Below are 19,712 nucleotides of genomic sequence, written 5' to 3'. Positions count from 1 at the left end.
GTGATCTGGTGTCTGCTCTCATCAACATTTGTTTGTCGTCACTTTGTTGTTTAACTTTGGTGTGTATATGTGTATGTATGCTTACAGTGTATCCATAATAACTTGAAATGTGCAGCAGCTTACCAGCCTCCTTCAGTGGGATTCCAGCCTGTCCCTCACAACCCTGTGTCTCTCTGCTTCTCTTCCTGCTTCCTGTCCCAGGTCAGAGGGGAGTGGCAGAAGAATGCTGGTCCCGGGTGCCCAGGGGCAGGATGTCGTTGCGTTGGCAGAGAGCTGCGGTCGTTAGATGGTTCTTCTTGATGCTCTTATGGCAGTGGGCATCCCTGGGCCCCCTCAGCTGGGTGCTGGCCCTGGCTGAGCCCAACCCCTCGCCCTTCTCCTCCGTGTCCGGCCGCTCCAGCGGCCAGCTGGACTGGCTGCTCTCCGACAAAGGGCCCTTTCACCGCTGCCCCGAGTACACTGAGTTCAAGGAGCGCTTCCAGCAAGGCTTCACCACCCGCTACAAAATCTATAGGTAGGATCTCTTGCTCGTTCTCTCTCTCGCCATCTCTCTCTCTCTCTCTCTCTCTCTCTCTCTCTCTCTCTCTCTCTCTCTCTCTCTCCCTCTGTCTCTCACTCTTTCTTTCTGTCTCTATCTCTCTCTGTGTTGTGTTAAGTACCTGGCAAACAGACTAACAACAGCAGGATAAGAGTAGGCCTGATGGATTGTCATCATTTGCACACATTTGAGGAATAGTAAATACTGGGGAAATTACAGGATTGAGCTGAGCTCTGTTCCCTGCCATCTTAGGAGATAGCTCCCAGTCTCCCAGCAATGATTAACAGCCAGTATGGAGGGGGGAAGGCACAACAGGATTAAAACTCTGTTCCCAAGTTGATGTGATTTAATGTCAGTTCTCTAACAGCCTTGCCAGATTGCTGTAACAACATTATCTTATGGATATTGTGCACATTGATGCAGCGATGCTAAGGGAGGGTGGATGCTGCTTTCATGATGTAAGTGGGGCAGAAATCAGCAGTGCATCCCACTCATGTTTGGTGACAGAGTGTGAGATGACTAAGACAGTGAGTGACACACACACACACACACACACACACACACACATATACTGTACACACACAGTTATGGATGCTTTTTACTTAGAAGCACTGAGTCACACTGCCCGAATGGTATCATTTTGAATAACATTTGCCTCACTCAAAGTCTAATTGTTTGCTATTTTTTAACAAAGACAACTCAATATTATTCTGGTCCCAATAAGGAATCAGGAAAATGAACATAGCTAATTGCTGCAAAGAACATGTCAGCCCTATCAGGCAGCTATCAGGGACATCGTGTTGTTTTGCAGTGGACTGAATTATCCGTGTGGGTCTAGCTTGGCCTTTTTGCCCGCTTCCTCTACCCCCTGCCCGCAAAGGGCTGCCATTGGCCAACTCCCAGCACACGCCAATTCCAAAGCCCAGCATGAGCAGAGCAGCTGGACAGAGAAAAGGCCTGCAGCACTGTGGTGGACTGTGAGTGCGAGTGAGAGCACCGCCAGCACTGTCTCTGAGGCTGCCTTCCAGGGTCAATTGTGTGTGTCTGTGTGTGAGTGCATGCGGGTGATTTGGTGGTGGCATGTGTGTGTGTGTGTGTGTGTCTGTGTGGGAGAGGCTGCATTTGATTGTGTGTGTGTGTGTGTGTGTGTGTGTGTGTGTGTGTCTGTGTGGGAGAGGCTGCATTTGATTGTGTGTGTGAGTGTGTGTGTGTGTGTGTGTGTGTGTGTGTGTGTGTGTGTGTGTGTGTGTGTGTGTGTGTGTGTGTGTGTGTGTGTGTGTGTGTGTGTGAGTGTGTGTGTGTGAGTGAGTGTGTGTTTGTGTGTGTGTGTGTATGAGTGAAGATTTGAAAGACAGGGGGAAATAAGCAGTGGGAAGTAGGTGTCTTTGTGCCTGTTATGTTATGTTATGTTTTGTGGCTATACCTTAACTCAGCTTTAGAATGAAATCAGGGGGAACCCTTTCCTCCTGCTAGCAGTGTTTTCTGTGGAAGGACCTAATATGTTAACTGTCCTCCCCTGCCCCCACCCCAATGGGTATTCTGAAAGGAAGCTGTTTCCGTGCACTGGGCCCGGTGGGGTGTCCGAGTTGCCACACATGGGGTGGAGGGACACCAGCTGGGCGCATTCTGAGGGAGTCTTGTCAACGTTTCCTTGGTCACAGTTCCTCCCTGGAGGAGGTTATGCTGAAGCAAACGACTCCTGCCAGATAACATTCAATGGTCCTTACTTATACAAGGACTGGTGGTGGGGGATTTTAATATGGGAATCGTACGATGTTTAGACAATTTGGTCTGTTTACCCAGCCAAAGTGGCAAGTAAACAGAGTTTGATTGGTAAGTTGAAATAAGGCTTAGTCGATCCTGTCTAATCCATCTGGAAGGTGCATGAAATGACTGAATGCCAGCATATTTGTTCATCAAGAGATGGTTACTGAGAAATATTGAGGACACTGCGACTGTTCGACTGTTTGCTTGTGTGTCTGTTTGTTCTTTTCTGTTGTCCTGTGAAGCACACATGGCTCGTCTGAAGATTAATTAAAATTTAGTTTTTTCCTTTAATTGGTAAACAATAAAAGCTAGAGGCAAAAAAAGTCCCCTCCAAAAAAAAATGAAGAAAAGTAAGTACCCTGTATTAATAATTTACATCCTGCAACACTTTACAAGCCGGGCTGCCAAAGAGAAAAGGGATGTTTACAGTCAGCTGAGAGGAAAATACTTATGACGTAAGGTCTCTCTGGAGAGGTTTTGGGAAGACGGATGGCCCCCCCTGTGTGGCATTACCTGCGGCTCAGCGTGCCCTTGGTATCCGGCGAAATGGAGACGATGACGAGCAACCGAGACCCAGCGGATTATGGCCCCCTTCCCCTCTCATCCTCCGGGGTCCTGTAGCCTAGTAACGGCTGTGTACCACAAGCAATCAGTAGTGTGGCCAAGAAAATAAGTCAGCAAAACGGTCATGTATGCAGACATCGCCATCTGTGATTGAATGCCTGTAAATGTAAATGGGATCTTTAGAAATGGAGGGACTCAGAAGAGATGAGAGTGTTGAGATGAATGGGGTTTTTGTGTTATGTAGGAAAATGCTGGGCCATATTTGCAGAGTAATGAGGAAAATGTCTGGCAACTTCAGGGTCCAGGGGCCTTGAAATTTGATTTGTGAGGGGCGTGTTGTTGTTGTTTGGAAGTGAGGGATGCCTTGAAGAGCAGTGCTTTTGTGTTCAGTTGACTTAATGTAATTTAGCACTTCAATCACTCACTGTAGAATGTCTCAGAAACCTCACTTGAGCCTGTTCTGACGGAAATCAAATTTTACATCCTGTATTGATATCCTTGAGTTGGGCCTGGGTTTTGCTGAGTGGTTATTTTTCCTGTGTTTCGTGAATCAAGTTTTTTGTTTTTTTTGCTGAAAACATGATTTTGTCATTTCTTATTTACTTACCTTACCTGATTTGTGCCCTTTTAAAAATGTATACTATGACTTCATAAAGTACAAGTCACGGAATAGGTATGTAAGCTTATTTTCAAAATGATGTTATCAACAAAAAAAGGCTAAGACAGGCCTACAGCCTGCAAGCTGAAAACTCATATCTGAAAGTTTCCAGCTAAATTGATCATGTAAACATTTTTTGGTAGATTTTGCCATATCATGCTATATAGTTTTTATCTTTTCAACCTAGCAGCATACAAGGTATAATTCTCATGCTCCTTGGTGTTTCCCAAGTATACTCGTATTGTTTTTGCGGACACGTCAAACAACGTACCAGCTCAATCACCCATCACAGCGTTTGAAATGATACTGTGTGCCATGTGCATCTACAGCAAAGTTTGTTGTTTTAAGTAGTTGCTTGCCTGAAGTCCAGCTATTCCTTGTGTCCATTATCATGGCAAGCCCACTGCATCCCACGGATTCAGTTCATTTCCTATGGAGTGCGGCAAGGCGTGATAATGGACACACACAGTAAGAATAGATGGACTTCAGACGGGCAACGGAAAAGCACTTCCAAAAAACGGTTGTTGCTTGGCCTTTATTGCAAAACGATTACATCCACAGAGGCATCTGTCCTCCCCACTCATCGCCACCAAATGTACACTACCGTTCAAAAGTTTGGGGTCACTTAGAAATGTCCTTGTTTTCATCATTAATGTTGTAAATGACTGTTGTGGCTGATCTTTAATGCAATATCTACATTGCCCATTATCAGCAACCATTCATCCAATGTTCCAAAGGCACATTCTGTTTACCAATCTGATATCATTTTAAAAGGCTAACTGAGAAAACATTGGAGAACCCAATTATATAAGCACATAATGTAACCTGAAAACTGATGCCCTGATAAAAAAAAAAAAAAAACAATGCAAGTAATTTCATCTGATATTCTGTCTATAATGGAGTGGAATGGAAATTTCTAAGTGGCCCCAAACTTGCGGTAGTGTATATAAACAATGATGCATGCATTTTGTCATTAATTGTCAGAAATATTTCAGAATATTCCTTTATTGTAGAAGAAGTGTAGGAGTCCTTTCTTGTGGGTTACAGATAATAAGAAAAAAGTACAAAAATAAATAAATACAATATACACAATAACAAAAGACCAAATAAATATGGAAACTAATGTTTGGACCCTAGTGTTTAAACCACAGGTCTCTGTTGGACTGGTGGCTTTTCTTGTTTGTCTGAGATCAGATTCGGAGAAGCACAACCAATTTACTCAGAGATGTTAGATAGCTGATGAAAAAGCTGCATATTATTTTTCTGGTATGCTTTAAGGTGACTTCACACATGCATGATTCCCATACGGTGGCCGGCAGCTGATTGTTTGTATAATGTATCCAGGATTTATGTTTTTTCCATCAGTTCTTTTCTCTTTTCACATTCAGTTGTTTATTCGACTACTATGTCAAATACATATATTTATCCCCCTGATTTCTCCATTGGTCGTGAGCCCCAAGATGCCAAAGGTGGAAAATCTAATTATAGCTTTCAGCACTGTGACTTTGTGTGCAATTAACAAGATTCAGTCTAATTCCAGAGAAGGATCAGAGTCTTTGCTATTCAACTCTGACAGGGAAAAAAATGCCCAGAGCCATTGGTGCACTGCACAATACATTATCCCATTTAGAAGAAATGTTCCAATTACGAGGAGGGAGGAAATGCTTATAAAAATCTCTTGCAGTGTTTCTTGACGTTTTCTTTAAAGATTCATGGAGGCAGTCTACCCTCTATCTCCCACCTTGTGATGAAATGTTTTAAGTGTCTCAAATTAGGCAGAGGAGAATATGGCCAGGCACCCACATTCTGCTGAGCATAGTCTGGTAGAATGCACCGCCAGCACCACAGCAACTGGGGAAAGGGGATGGCCACTAATTGGCTTTATTTTTCGACTTTTTTTTCTCCCCCATGAACCAAACTGCATGAAATGAGTCTTCCTTTGTGTGGGATAACACTGTATAAATAATGACTTAACACCTTCGACATTTATAGAGCCACATTAATACAGTTTGTGACATTCCTGCCTATGACGAGCATTATTTATGGCTCCGGAAAGAAAAGAAATAATTAAAGAAAAAAATATATTTTAAGCTGCCTGTGTTACTGTTCAGAAATATGGCATCCATATTGCATTGATACATTGTACTGTATGAAGCAGGAATTGAGCTGAAGCTGGGCATGAGTGGAACCCACTTAGGGCTAACTAGGTTCCATGAAGTGACTCAGAATCCGCTGTTACATCCTGTTTCCTTCACTCCACTGTGCCGTGAAGAACAAACAGGGTTTCAGGGCGGCCGCTGCTCATGTTATATCCAGAAGGTCATGGTTATTTCACAACTCAAGAAATTAAATTACCATGCATGGATGTTTAGGAGTGACTGCGTGTGGGTCAAAATGTAATACCATTAAGTAAGTAAAGGCACTAAAGCAAACCTCTGCTAGGTCTATTGGACATCCAATGAGTCATTTGTCAACTACAAACAAAAATATACAAATGTTGTACTAAATAAACAAAAATGTCCCACTTTGGGTAAGTAACAATAATTCAGCTTTGACTGTACAGTAGGTCAGTGAGCCGTGAAACTGCTGAGGCATCCATGTTGGCCAGATGTGGGGAGTGAGGAGGCTTGGGGGGTTCACCCCCGTGATGGTGCAGCAGACTGGTGGTGGAGCATTGAATGAAAAGACCTCACAATCCCACAGAGCTGCAGGTGTGATCAGCTTGTGTTTAAAGGCCTGTAATTAAGTCCATCTATCATCATTAGCAAATGCATGGACAGCAGGGCCTTTCGCTAATGAACTCTTGGAAAACACTGCAGAAGGTTATAGGCCCGGTGGAAAATCTTTCCCACACGGACACGACGAGAATGCACTTCCGTGTTTACTCAGAATGCCTAACGAAAAGCTTGCCGTGTTGGTGGTTTAGCGTTTAGCGTGTGTCCTAATTGCCCTACATTTAGCATGACTCACACACACAAAAACACACACACACACACACACAAAGTGCAAAAGTTCAAAGTATGTGCGTCATTATCCAATTGAGCTCGTCATTGTCAATAATTTAAAAAAAATCTTCAATCATCAAAGTATTGCACACAGCTGTCATGAAGCCCTGGAGCAAGTCCCAGATTGACTGGCATATATATTTTCACTTTCCACATGAAGGTGACACTGCTTTATCATTTAGGATTTTACCATTCATATCTTGGGAGATGAGATTGTGGTGTCCCAATTTCATGTGTCATTTGATTTCCTGCTTTAATCATGGTAAATAAATGTGTGCATACAAATCAGCGAAGGTCCTTGTAATGAGACTTTCATCAGCATTTCAAATACTAATGGCAGGTATCATTAAACAAAGTAAACAACATTTAGTATAAAAAACAAAACCACAGTATAAGCACTTTCCACTTTACTGGAGCAAAGGGGAAACTAATTTATGAAATTGGGGCTGGCTAACTTAACTGTCAGCAGTGATCATTCTGAGAGTATTTCATGGGAGTATCATATTTATGATAGAGGAGTATAACCAATCTCATCAATATTCAGAAGCATATTCTAATGCATATTAATACATGCTGAACTACTTTATGTGCTGATGTGTGCACTTCCTGACTTGTACACACGACTCATGCACATACACAGACAGAAACATACACACACACACACACTCTCTCTCTCTCTCTTTCTCTCTCTCTCTCTCTCTCTCTCTCTCTCTCACTCACTCACTCACTCACTCACTCACTCACTCACTCACAAACAGAAACTGTACACATGCTCACTCTTGTGAACACACCAACACATTCATCAAACTACCCGCTCTAAATCAAAGAGTGGGCTCGAAAAATTCCCCAAACAGCCAGCATCCAGATGAGTTTGGCCTTCTCTCACCTCTCTTGTAGGGAATTCAGTCACTGGAAAGTGAACAGCTTGGCCACGGAGAAAAGAGACTTCTTCAAGGCCTCGCTGCCCTTGGCACCCGAGTTCCTGCGCAACCTCCGGCTGCTGGGACGAAGGCCGACTCTCCAGCAGATCAACGAGAATCTGATCAAGAAATATGGCACCCACTTCTTAGTGTCCGCTACTCTTGGTGGTAAGTTCTGTTGGTTCTACTTCTGCTGGTGGAAATAAAGAAATTGAGTGGAGTGTGGTGAAAATGTGAAGTGTTGATGTTTGTTTTCAATGCATACTAGTTCTAGGGAGAAATATCCATCACACATAGGATTCAGCCTGGCAATAACCTGGCTGTTGGCATAAGTGTTAAGAATACCATCTCAACTGTCTATGATATTAAATGATGATGAGCTGCCAATGAGGTGCTATGTGGTTGCTACTGTATGCAATGTCTCTTGTTGTCTTCAGTTGTCTTCTTCTCTCCGTTGGTCTCTCCCACTCCCTTTCTTGCCCCTGTCTCTTTCTCATTTAAATAATCAATTGGGCAAACTGTCCCACTTTCATTGTCTAAACATTCACAAAGACACTAACTCAGGGCTCTGGCACCGAGATATACATGCTAATTATGATGTCACTAATTGGTGAATATTCACACTGAGGCTTCAGAGTCTAAGTGACAAGAGAGATGAATGTAGTCGCAAACCTATAGTGAGCGCTGGTAATTAACGACTCAAACACGGCCAGGACTGCTGGGGAGACGAGGATGAGGATAATGACTGCATACTAATCAGATGGAGCCCAGTAACAATGCTCATCTGTGTCTGGGAAATGCAGGCGAGCCTGTGTTAGGCAGCCCGGAGGACCAGTGTCTCCCTAGGCCTGCACACACCGGGTCTTGTCTGGTCAGACTGGACTGTGCCGTTTGTTTTTTTTTTTACTTTGAACACACAGAGGAAACAGCTTTCTCTCCCGGGAAAGGTCACAACGCATTGATCGTTAAAGATCCGTGCAGAGGACATTCGGGTTCCTGTTTAAGACACTGGCGAGGTCACAGAGCTTCTCTTGTCAAGCATGGTAGCAGCAGTGGTGAGTCGTGGTAGCAGCAGGGGCAAGGTTGTGGGTTCAGATCAGTCTCTGAGTAAGTTTAGAAGTATTGTAGTGACATAAATATATGAGGAAATTTATACTGACTTTAAACTGACAGAAGTGAGTTCTCTCTCTCTCTCTCTCTGTCTCTCTCACTCTCTCTCATTTTTTTGTATCTAAGTTAAGAGACTGAGTCAATGTGAACTGAGGTTGCAGTCAAGTCAAGGAGGCCTGACGCAGCTAAGTTACACCCTGTTTCTTTTCAAAGGGGAGGAATCGCTCACAATTTTCCTGGATAAGCAGAAGCTCACCAAAAAGTCAGAGGGGAATGGCAACAGCTCAGTGGTCTCCCTCGAAATCCTGCACCAGTTGGCCGCCTCCTACTTCACCGACAGGGAGAGCACCCTGAGGCGTCTCCACCACCTGCAGATCGCAACCTCTGCCATCAAGGTAACGCAAGATGGAGCAATATTGTTGAGTTGAGTTGAGAAATGAAGTAACTTGGTTTTTTTCGTTGGGGGCCTGTTCTCCCCGTCGGGACTTATTGTCCGATAATGATCAATGGACAATGCATTATCCCTTACTTGTCTTGCAAGGGTCTTGAACAGCTGTTCATTTGTGTGACTGGGGAAGGGGGCCATTTTGTGTTGTAGTGTGTACATAGTAACTTACCTTCAGGGCAGGTTTTCTCTAACGGATTATACATATGGAATGCGGCACTGTTCCCACATTTATTGTACGGATACAAAAGCACAGACTTTCAACATGTTAGTACAATATTTCTGATTTCCTAGTCTCTAAGCCATGTGCAGTATGATGCTATTATTTTAAGGCCTGTGACTGTCCTTACAAGGACATATTGTCAAGTGGCGCTCTGCTGTAATAGTAGGCGGTGAGAGGGTCTGTCTGGATTGCTTTTTGTGTCTGATTTTGATGGCAGACTGTGGCTTTAAAATCTATTGAAAATATGCTTATTATTCTTGTCAGTTTAATAGAAAACACTCAAAACCTCCACACTGTATTTTACGCATTCATGTAGTAGTTATCGCTACAGGCAGTTTTTTGGTGGCCAACTATTGATTCTTTGTTGTTTTTCTTGTGTGTCTCTTACCACCTCAAGCCAGTAGCATGAATGCCATTTTTGTGGTGGAAATCTGTAGGGGCCCGCTTAAAATTGCAAGTTGAGGAAAAAGTCCAAAAGTTTGCTTGTCTGGAACAAGAGCATGAAGCAGAAGCTCTGCTGGGAGATAATCATTCTGCCTCCAGGCGGGGGAGCCCACCATGCATATCATCCGCCTACTCTCTCACCCCATCTCTCTATCTTCCCTCTACCCCACACGCAGCACCCACAAAGTGCGACTTTTCAAAAAGAGACATTTTCAAAGGTCTGTCAAAACTGAGGAAAAGTGAAAATGACTGTGTGGACAAACCATGTGGCAGATTTGTTCAATTTCAAGTGTCGCTGTCAGAGTAAAAAAAAAAAAACTGTTGTGATTGTCTTGAGTCTGAAACACAGCATGATAATGGAAGTGGGGAGAGTTAGTCCATGTGCTGTGGTGTGGAGTCAGACCTTCACACATGGCTGTTTTAGTTGGGTTGGGTTGAGGTGGGGTTAGGTGTTCACTGGCCGCAAAGTGGACCGATTTGCCTGGTGTGTCTGCCCATGGCATCCAATGGTGGACTCTGTCTCATCTGGGTACGTGTGTCAGTGTGAGCGCTGCTGATTAATTAGCTGCCTGGGTGATGCCGCTTTTATAAGAAGCCCATCACTAATGCCATTTAAACAGTCGATTGCTTCCTTTTAAATGGAAATGGAAGAGCTCTCAGGCTAGCTGCTTCTGTGGACATGCTAACAGAACCTAAGCAATCCTCGCCAGTTTTGCACATTTGTCTTGTTTATTGTTTATTGTTGTTAAGTCATGTGTGACAGAATAAGTCTTTATGCTAGTTTTTTATGTAAATTTGTCATACATTTTTACAGTTGTCATAGAGTGAACATGTGTGATCATTTACAATGTTCGTATGAACAGAGATGTCATCTGGCATGTCAGTTTTATCTTCGATTTTGACAGTGCAATTACAAGGTGGTTGCAGCAGTACATCTGATAAATGTGTAATCATCAAATCATTCCATGGCACAGTCTCACAGAAATTAAATATTAATAAATGGATGATCTTTTCTGTCAAAGAAGGTTTTCACACATAAATCAAAGCTGAATATAAACCTGTATAGCCGAAAATGCATCTATCCCCTGTCCAGTGTTTGTCAACTTTAACTTTGGGAATAGCCTCTTTGTGCCGTTTAATGGGGTTGAATGATCCTGGTTAAAGACATCCTATGTAATTATATTACTTTGTCATAATGACAAGATATTAACAGTAACCCTGAGCCTGACAAGGGCAAGGGATATTTATTAGATGGCCAGTACTTTAGCCTTACAACATGAAATGGCTCAATGGTATTGAAGGAATTAGCATACAGCATACATATTATTCATATGCCTGGCAGATGTTAATAATTAGTGGTGCAGAAAGGTGGATGCTACTAGTCTGCATTTATGGTATTTATGCTCCTTTATGCCAGTGTGACCTGAATTGACACCAATAACAGAGCAGAGATCAGACATGAAGTAGCTATTAGCGACTAGCAAAGAGGGGCCAAGGAATCTCTCACCTTGCCAGTTTCACAGGCTTCACTAAAGCTGAAACAGGCAGAGATTACCACCAATGGCGCTGACTGACGGCCTGATTGACGTTAGGTGTCAAGACCAATGAGGCGTCCGCGGCCATCCTCCCCTGTCCTTCCCTGAACCGGCGAAAAGCAGCGCAAAATAAGCGAGGGAAGGGGGAGGGGGTTCCTGAGTTGATGCTTGTGAGTCTTTAGCCTAGAAGTGCATCTGGTTGAGTCAAGTGCTATGCCGCTGATAAATGAGGCTCCTTGATATGCATTCCACCTGCAACTCAATTCCCTGCCAGCCGAGCTAATCACCCGTGAGAGGGGAAGAATGGAGCTGCAGAGTCCGCCTGGGTGGATACCTCAAGGCTCTCTCTGGCCTCGCTGAGGCGTTCAAATAAATTTTCAGCCTCTGTTTCTCACGAGAATGTTTGTATGGAAATTGCAGTAAAATGAGCTCTTGGAACCAGCAAAAAAAAGACACTTGAACTGCATAAACAAAAGCCTTCTCATGAAATGGCAATGTATTTTTTGGATGGAAGAGCACCCTTTTAAACTGTGGCTGTGGCTGTGTACACCCAACCTTTAATGTTACCACTCAGCCAATATTATTGATTTTGCATCAAAAAGACAGAATCCTGTACACGTCTCTGACTTTCATGTCATCAAGTTTACTAGAGAACCCAAAATCAGTTAAACAAGACACACAATAAGCATTTGGAGAACATATGAAAGCACATAGAAGACACAATAAACATTTGGAGAACATATGAAAGCACATAGAAGACACACAATAAGCATTTGGAGAACATATGAAAGCACATAGAAGACACAATAAGCATTTGGAGAACATATGAAAGCACATAGAAGACACACAATAAGCATTTGGAGAACATATGAAAGCACATAGAAGGATGCATGCTATGTATTTCAGTGCAATGTTTTCTGCATCTAATGACTTTGATAAACAAATGCTGTATACATGGTAAATTAATCAATTGCCATTTTAGAAGAATGTTTAACATTTCTATCAACCCTATATATACCCTTATATAAAACGATATAGTAAATACATAATTAGTTTTAGAGGGTTCATGGGAATGTTATTTCAGTTTCACAGTGCCTGCACAAACTGCTATTGGTTTCTTCTTGTTAAGAGGCTTCATGATGACATCAATGGCACAGCATGATTCCAGCCTAATATTGAGTTTTTATGACTTCCATTAGTACTTTTCCATGGACAATGCAGAGATAGGTCTGATAGATGATGAGCTGATGAGATGAGATGAGTGTGCTTGTGTGAGTGGTGACATTTATGTATTTGCTTAAACGGTTTGCTGTGGGGGTGTTTTCCGTTTTTTAATTATTGGTTTGTTTAAGACATCAACACACACCCAATCTCCAGCCTTTATCAGTGGAGAGGCGGGGGTGGGGGGGGGCAAACAGGTGCATGATGACGCCACTAATAAGACATTAAAATATCTCCCTGTTTCCTAGGTAACCGAGACCAGAACGGGGCCCCTCGGATGCAGCAACTACGACAGTCTGGATTCTGTGAGCTCCGTCTTAGTGCACAGCCCTGAAAATAAGATCCATCTGAAAGGCAAGCACAATTTCCCCCATCGACCACCACCTCTTTCATTTTCATCCATCTTTCCTTTCTCCCCTTGTGCCCAATCACAGAACCCTCTAAAAGCCTGGCATCTCTGTGTGGCGCTCTACTATCATTTCTGAAGTCTTTAAGAGTTTGCAACAGCCATAGAGATGGGTACCTTATAGCAAAGCCATAGAGTGTGGCTCAGTGTGCAATATGGCTTTATAAGCGGGAAAAAAACCCATGCCACATACTGTATCAGGAAGAACTGAAAACCTGTGTTAGCGTTTTTTGCTGTACTGCTTTATTGTTTCATTTGTATACAGAGGAGAATTCTTCCAGGGCTGGGCAGGAGAGACAAGAGAGAGCCAGAGACCAAAAACATCAGCGCTTAAAAGCAGCATCTCTCAGTGCCACTGACACTGGGGCAGCCTTCATTTTGATGAGGAGAACTTCATGGATGTATTTGTCAGACACGGGTGCCTTGCTCTGCTCTCCTGCCCCAGCGTCAGTCACAGTTCACAGGCTCTCTGATCCTGGCCTTTGTGCTGGCATGAGATCAGTGCTGTGGAGCTCACCCGTTAAGTCCATATCATCCATACTTTAGGACTATTGATTCTTCCCATCTCATCACATCCATCTCTACTAAAGCAAAAAAAATACAGAGAAAGAGTTTTAGTTACATAGTCATTTTTCCTAGATGATGGCATGCAAAATAAGGTAGCGATATGTTTACATTTACGTGTTTTATTTTACATTTGGTTTGACACTTGTGACAGTGCATTGCATTCTGATCTATTGTGTTCCGAGAAGTATGACAATGAAGCACCACTATAGAGTCTACAGGTCATTACTACCCACTGCTAAGGTTCATTACACCCATAACCCTCTACAATCTTGAGTCATCCGTCACTCTTGTCTCTTGTCTTGTTTTTTCCAACAACATCAAATCCACTTACTTTACTGTAGATGTACTGTAGTGTCTTCCATTATGCTTAATTCAAACACAGCAGAGGCATGATGAGCACACACACAGGGAAAGAAAAGGGGCAGCAAAATAAAAGACTTTAGTCCCTCTGTCCAAGCTCCTACTAATTGTACATTTCTGCAATGCCGCTTTCCAGCTGTTTCTTCACATCTGACATTTAAATGGCCTGGCCCACTTAACACAACCACCTCCTGAAGGAAGCGCCCCACAGCAGCCTGAGACTGTCCCTGAGACTACTGTGACTACTTTAATGAGCTCACTGAATGACTAGTTGTGCATGATTGTGCCTGTGTGTGTGTGTGTGTGTGTGTGTGTGTGTGTGTGTGTGTGTGTGTGTGTGTGTGTGTGTGGTGACTGTGTGTGTGCATGCGTGTGTGTGGTGACTGTGTGTGTGTGTGTGTGTGTGTGTGTGTGTGTGTGTGTGTGTGTGTGTGTGTGTGTGTGTGTGTGTGTGTGTGTGTGTGTGTGAGTGTGTGTGTGTGAAAATGCTTATGCCAAGAAACAGAGAGGAAGAGAGAGAGGAAGCAAGAGTGCCGCTTTGGCTACTCCGCATTGTCTGTTTATTTACTGATTTTCAGAGGACTTTCTGTGATTAACATATTCACAGCTCTTTCTGATGCCACAATCTAGCCATTAACACACAAACACACACACACACACAGGCACAATCATGCACACAACACACACACACACACAGAGAGGGGGGGGGGTGTTTTAAAATGTTTGCTCACAGTATATACCAGTGAAGGCGGAAGAAGCTTGGAGGAAAACACAAGTAGTTCTCATTCTGTCCCTGTAGATGCAGTGACGGAGGAGCGCAGGCTAGAATGACTGTTATTTAGCTGTCTCCGGAATGAAAGCCATCCAAGTCAGTCTCTTTTGTGAGCCTCCCCTCATTTTTGGCAACGTCTCTGACAGAAGCCATGGCTTGCAGAGGAAAGACTAGGTCTAATTATGTCTCTTGTTTTTCAATGATTCAAAGTATAAATACCAAGGAACACATCATAAATATTCATATCAGGGAGAGAGAAAAAATAAAAGGCTCACATTACTGAAAATAAGGCGAGGAGATTCATTCCCTCTTGAGATGTGTCAAATCCGCGTGAATTGAGGGTAGCAGCTTTGGAGATAAAATAATTATAAGGTGCCCAACACCCCCAAATGAAATCTGATACAAAAATCCTTGAGGAGGAAAAAACTGCCAAAATCGCTTGAAAGGATGGACGGAGGTGTGATTTTTGAATATTTAGCCATTCCAAAGCCACGGATGGATTACTTGTTTCCTCCTCCCATTGGCAGCTCTATTCAAATGTTACATAATTGTGTCACATAGCACCTAATAACGAGTGCATGCATCGCTGATCTGATTCCTGCTATCTTAGCAGATCAACGTGTAAATGTTAGAATCCACCCACCCTCGCCACCTCCCCCACCACTCCAGTGTCGTCCAGATGTCCGGGCGAGCGGGCAGTCGAGCGCATGCCTCAGCTGTGGCCATGACTCACCACCGTCCAGATCAGTGTCATTCCACGACAGTAGTTTATAGACAAAACAACCTCGCTAGTGAGATCGTTGCTCGTTACACATCCCATTACCCAATTACGCCAGTCGCATGCCAGTCCACCGTCCCAAATATAACTCTCCGAGTGGATGCGGCCATCTCTTTTGGCGTGACCTATTTTGGTTTCCATTTGCTGTCTGGCTCCCGCTCTTCTTGCTAAAGCACACTCAGGGGCATAATTGAGTTAGAGAGGGATCCCTGCTTCTTTGTTATCTTGTGTGTGTGTGTGTGTGTGTGTGTGTGTGTGTGTGTGTGTGTGTGTGTGTGTGTGTGTGTGTGTGTGTGTGTGTGTGTGTGTGTGTGTGTGTGTGTGTGTGTGTGTGTGTGTGTGTGTGTGTGTGTGTGTGTGTGTGTGTGTGAAATATCTATCTTGTGTATATAGGCTGAATTCTCCAGTACACAGCGTGTGGAGAACAATTTACTGTAAGGCGGCGTTATCATGATGGAAACATTTAAATCAGACTAATTATGCTGAACTCCATGAAACTTGTCTCATTTTGTACTAACCTTAATTTCATACCATAGGTCAATGGTATGAAATTAATCAATCATGTACAGTCTAATGCACTAGCACACTAATACCTCACTTATAAATTGATTTAAGTGCATACATAATTAATTATTTTTAGATTACATATATACATATATACTCTGACACTCGTGTTTGTGTGTGAGTGTGTGTGTGTGTGTGCGCCTGTGCATGTCAGTATGCATGTACTGTATGTCAGAATAATCATTTTAAAATGAGTAGCACATAAAATATTCTAATAGCTATGGCAAGTGTCCTTACAGAAAGGTTTACTGTAGGTCTGAGCTCTGGAAACCGAGACCAGAAATCACTTAGCAGGCCCTTCAGTGGAGCCTCGCATTCACTCCACCTCCCACCTCCTCATCTGCACTCAGAAAAGGGGGACAAGAACAAAGTAACAAAAAGCTCCTTTAGGGAAGTGAGCTGCAGACTACCTTTCAGCATGGGACAAATGTGCTAATGAGGGGTCTATCTGTGTCTCTGCACTGCTTGATTATATAACGCGTAATAATGAGCTTCCCTCCCGTTTCCCCCCTGTGTGTGTGTGTGTGTGTGTGTGTCGGCGCGCGTGCAGGCCTGCAGGATGTGCTGCCCGAGTTCTTACGGAGCCGTTTCGTGGAGGCGGCCCTCAGCTACGTGGCGTGCAACTCGGAGGGCGAGCTGCTCTGCCGCAACAACGACTGCTGGTGCCACTGCTCGCCCAAGTACCCCGAGTGCAACTGCCCATTCGCCGACATCAAAGCCATGGAGGAGAGCCTCCGCAAGAGCAAGGATGCCTGGGCCAATTCCAACAATGAGTTCATGGGGTCAGGTAAGCCACAGGTTTTTTCACCTTTCACCTCTCCCACGGAGTCACGTCTGTTCTGCTCTGTCTTTGGCTTTTGTTGGAGATTCAAAGTGGTTTGTAGGCCAGGTCTCTAAGGTATTGACAAACCTGGTGCCTGTATGGTGCTTCCCCTTGCCCTTCTCAGCGATAGAACTGTTGGTTCAGTTTATCTGCTTCCTTAGATAATGCGTTATTGGCTTATTTTTTTTGAGTGGGCGAATATCTTCTTGCTGAATTAGAGTAAAGTTGTTTAAAGGGTTGCATATGTAATACATCACCATGCAGAGATGTGTCTTTTGTAGCCTGGGCAATTCACAAGGATAAGAAGACTAAATCTCCCAGGGGAGCCGTTGGAGTGGTTGTTATATTTACCTATTTGTTGTTTACCTTCTTCACATTCTCCAAGGAATTCTCATGTGACAGCACAGGTAGTAGTAGCACAAGTAATAGAAAGTATGAACATAATTTCCTCAAGTACAGAGAATTCACTACTATTTTTAGTTGTTGGTTTGGTGTACGCTTCTGTTGGACAGCACAGACTCTGGACTGTACTTGAACACAACTCACTGAAGGTCCAAAGGAACTATTTTAGTCATGCAGGGATCGGTTGAATTTCACTGAGATAAATTTGGGTTGACATCAATTGGTGTGTGTGTGTGTGTGTGTGTGTGTGTGTGTGTGTGTGTGTGTGTGTGTGTGTGTGTGTGTGTGTGTGTGTGTGTGTGTGTGTGTGTGTGTGTGTGTGTGTGTGTGTGTGTGTGTGTGTGTGTGCACGCGGGCATTTGGAAGAAAGACAGACAGCGAGATTTATAGAGCGAGAGACAGACAGAAAGGGAGAGAGAGAGAGAGAGAGAGAGAGGAATGATTGAGATTGCTGGCACATCATGTTTTCCCCCTCGCCCCGGTGCTTCCCCATCCAAAGAGCGATTCAATCGGCGAGATAAACCCTCACTCTGTCTCAAAAGAATCCCCTGGCCTGTGATGGGGCATTAATGAAAGCAGCTCAAATCCTGTTAACTGTGCCGCTGCTCTCATCGCAGCGCCTATCTCTCCCGAGCAGGTGAAGAGCTGGGCCCAGCACACTGCTCGTCCAACCACAGCACAGCAACAGCACCGAGCAGAGCAGTTTTATTTACCTAAAATACACCGCAATCCCCTTACTGCGGCATCAAAAGGCATGAATGCGCCGAGGAGACATCCATACCTAAACTCAGTCACAAACTGAAGGGAGATTAGAAATTTCATGTGCAATCAGTAATATTTATACCACAGTTGGTTCTGTTTATGTAATTACATTAGACAAGAGGTATACCATGAATACTGATAGGCAATATAGAAATTGAACAGGAATACAAATTGCAATATATTACTAATGAAAGAATATAATGATATACGGTACGGAGCTGAATTCTTGCTTCCTCGTTTTATTCACCCTTAGGATCTGCATACTATGCATACATTACAGAGGTTGTGCCTAGTTTTGATTACAGAATTAGACCTTCTTTCATACACATTCTGCATAGTATGGATACATTAGAGAATTAGACCAAGCTAAGTCACTTCATTCATAACATTTGTATTCTTTCTGAAGTATGTTTTGCTCTCTCTAATATCCGGAATTTACTAAGAGGCATAGGGACTGTATGAAAGCCTATTTGAACGAGGGGTGTTTACTGTGGATGTGTGGTGAAACCCAGTCATTATTTGTTGACCTTGTGTGTGGTAAATTATCTATTAGTGGCATACTATTTGTGGATTATCTTTTGCGCCATCTGAGCCGAGTACAACATTCTAGTTTTAAATCAATTCTATCAACAGGTCATCTCATTATGCTCTGGTAGTAGGTTTTCTCTGAAGATACCAATATGAATAAAACATTCAAACACAAATATACATCTTGAAGTCCATGGTATCTATAGGAGCATTCAGTGAAGCTGTGAATTCATGATGCTCATTACAGTATTTATCAACTGCAACTGCTTTAATGTCGACATGGCGACTTTAAAGTCGACACGTCGAGATTAAAGTCGACATGACATTTTAACTTTATTCTCGAAATGTCGAGTTTAATTTCGATATGGCGACTTTAAAGTCGGCATGTCGAGTTTAATCTCGTCATGGCAAATATTTTTTTCTTCAAGTGTGGCCCTAATACTCCGTCGTACATTTGCCTCACGTTGTACACACTTTTGTCTGTAATATTATTTTTTTGGATGCATCATGTACACACTGTTGCTCTAAACCTATAGCTCTTATGTCTATGTTTAATGAGCCTCTATATTTCAGTATGTACACAGTAAACATGTAAGCAATATTGACACCAAATATATTTATTTTTCCAATTAATTTTCTGTTACTGTGAATACAGTATTGTAAAAAAAAAAAACAGCAAAATGCAACAACCACCATGTGTAGTTGGACAGACAGCAAACACTTTTTTGAGATTCAAAGAAATCATTTGTGTGTGTGGGGGGGGGGGGGGGACCTCCCAGAATACAAAGCTGAGGGAACGTCAGCCTGTTCCCCAACAGGTTCACAGCAGTGAACTGGAGAAAAGCCAAGCAAGCAGACAATATTAGGTAATCAACATTTTATTAAAAACAAAGAGAAAAAGAGATAAAAAAAAAGAGACTACAGCTGAGTTGGTGGCAGTCTGCCAATATCCTGAAACAGGGTGTGAGACATAATGTAAGGCAAAGGCAGGAGGCAGCAGGACCCAGGGAATACACACATTTGTGAAGGGAACATCTGATCTCCAAAGCACAGTAGCTATTGAACTGCTCATAGATCAGTCAAACCCGGTGTCAGGGCACACAGACCCAGGACCGGGAGGTGAAGTTCACAACAAATCTGGCTTTATTCCAAACAAGCAAACTGAGGAGTGAGTAGCAGGTACTACACTGGCGTAGTCCGAGTGCCCCGTGGCTGACCCACAGGAGGAGACCAGGAAGACGTAGGAGTAGGCATGGGGAAATGTAGAAAAGACAGTCCAGGAGTCTGGCTGAGGAGAGAACACTCATGGCAGTTCTTGGT

The 19,712-nt window shown here is 43.3% G+C and overlaps 1 protein-coding gene across 1 annotated transcript in view; it reads left to right on the top strand.

The window, feature by feature from the left end:
• The first annotated feature begins 251 nt into the window (after window positions 1–251).
• The window catches only part of brinp2 (bone morphogenetic protein/retinoic acid inducible neural-specific 2), a 36,674-nt gene continuing 17,213 nt past the window's right edge, over window positions 252–19,712 (top strand). The window contains exons 1-5 of the mRNA XM_076296028.1: window positions 252–514; window positions 7,430–7,620; window positions 8,776–8,957; window positions 12,679–12,784; window positions 16,428–16,664. Of these exons, the coding sequence (XP_076152143.1) occupies window positions 252–514; window positions 7,430–7,620; window positions 8,776–8,957; window positions 12,679–12,784; window positions 16,428–16,664 (979 nt within the window). The remainder of the gene's footprint in view (window positions 515–7,429; window positions 7,621–8,775; window positions 8,958–12,678; window positions 12,785–16,427; window positions 16,665–19,712) is intronic.

The sequence above is a fragment of the Alosa pseudoharengus genome, unplaced genomic scaffold, assembly GCF_046254945.1.
Source record: "Alosa pseudoharengus isolate Yale_2024_CS ecotype anadromous, Long Island Sound unplaced genomic scaffold, YU_APseudo_1.1 YU_APseudo_1.1_scf_2, whole genome shotgun sequence".
Taxonomy (NCBI): Eukaryota; Metazoa; Chordata; class Actinopteri; order Clupeiformes; family Clupeidae; genus Alosa; species Alosa pseudoharengus.
Note: the sequence above shows the minus strand (reverse complement) of the source record. Positions and strands in the feature narration are given on the sequence as shown.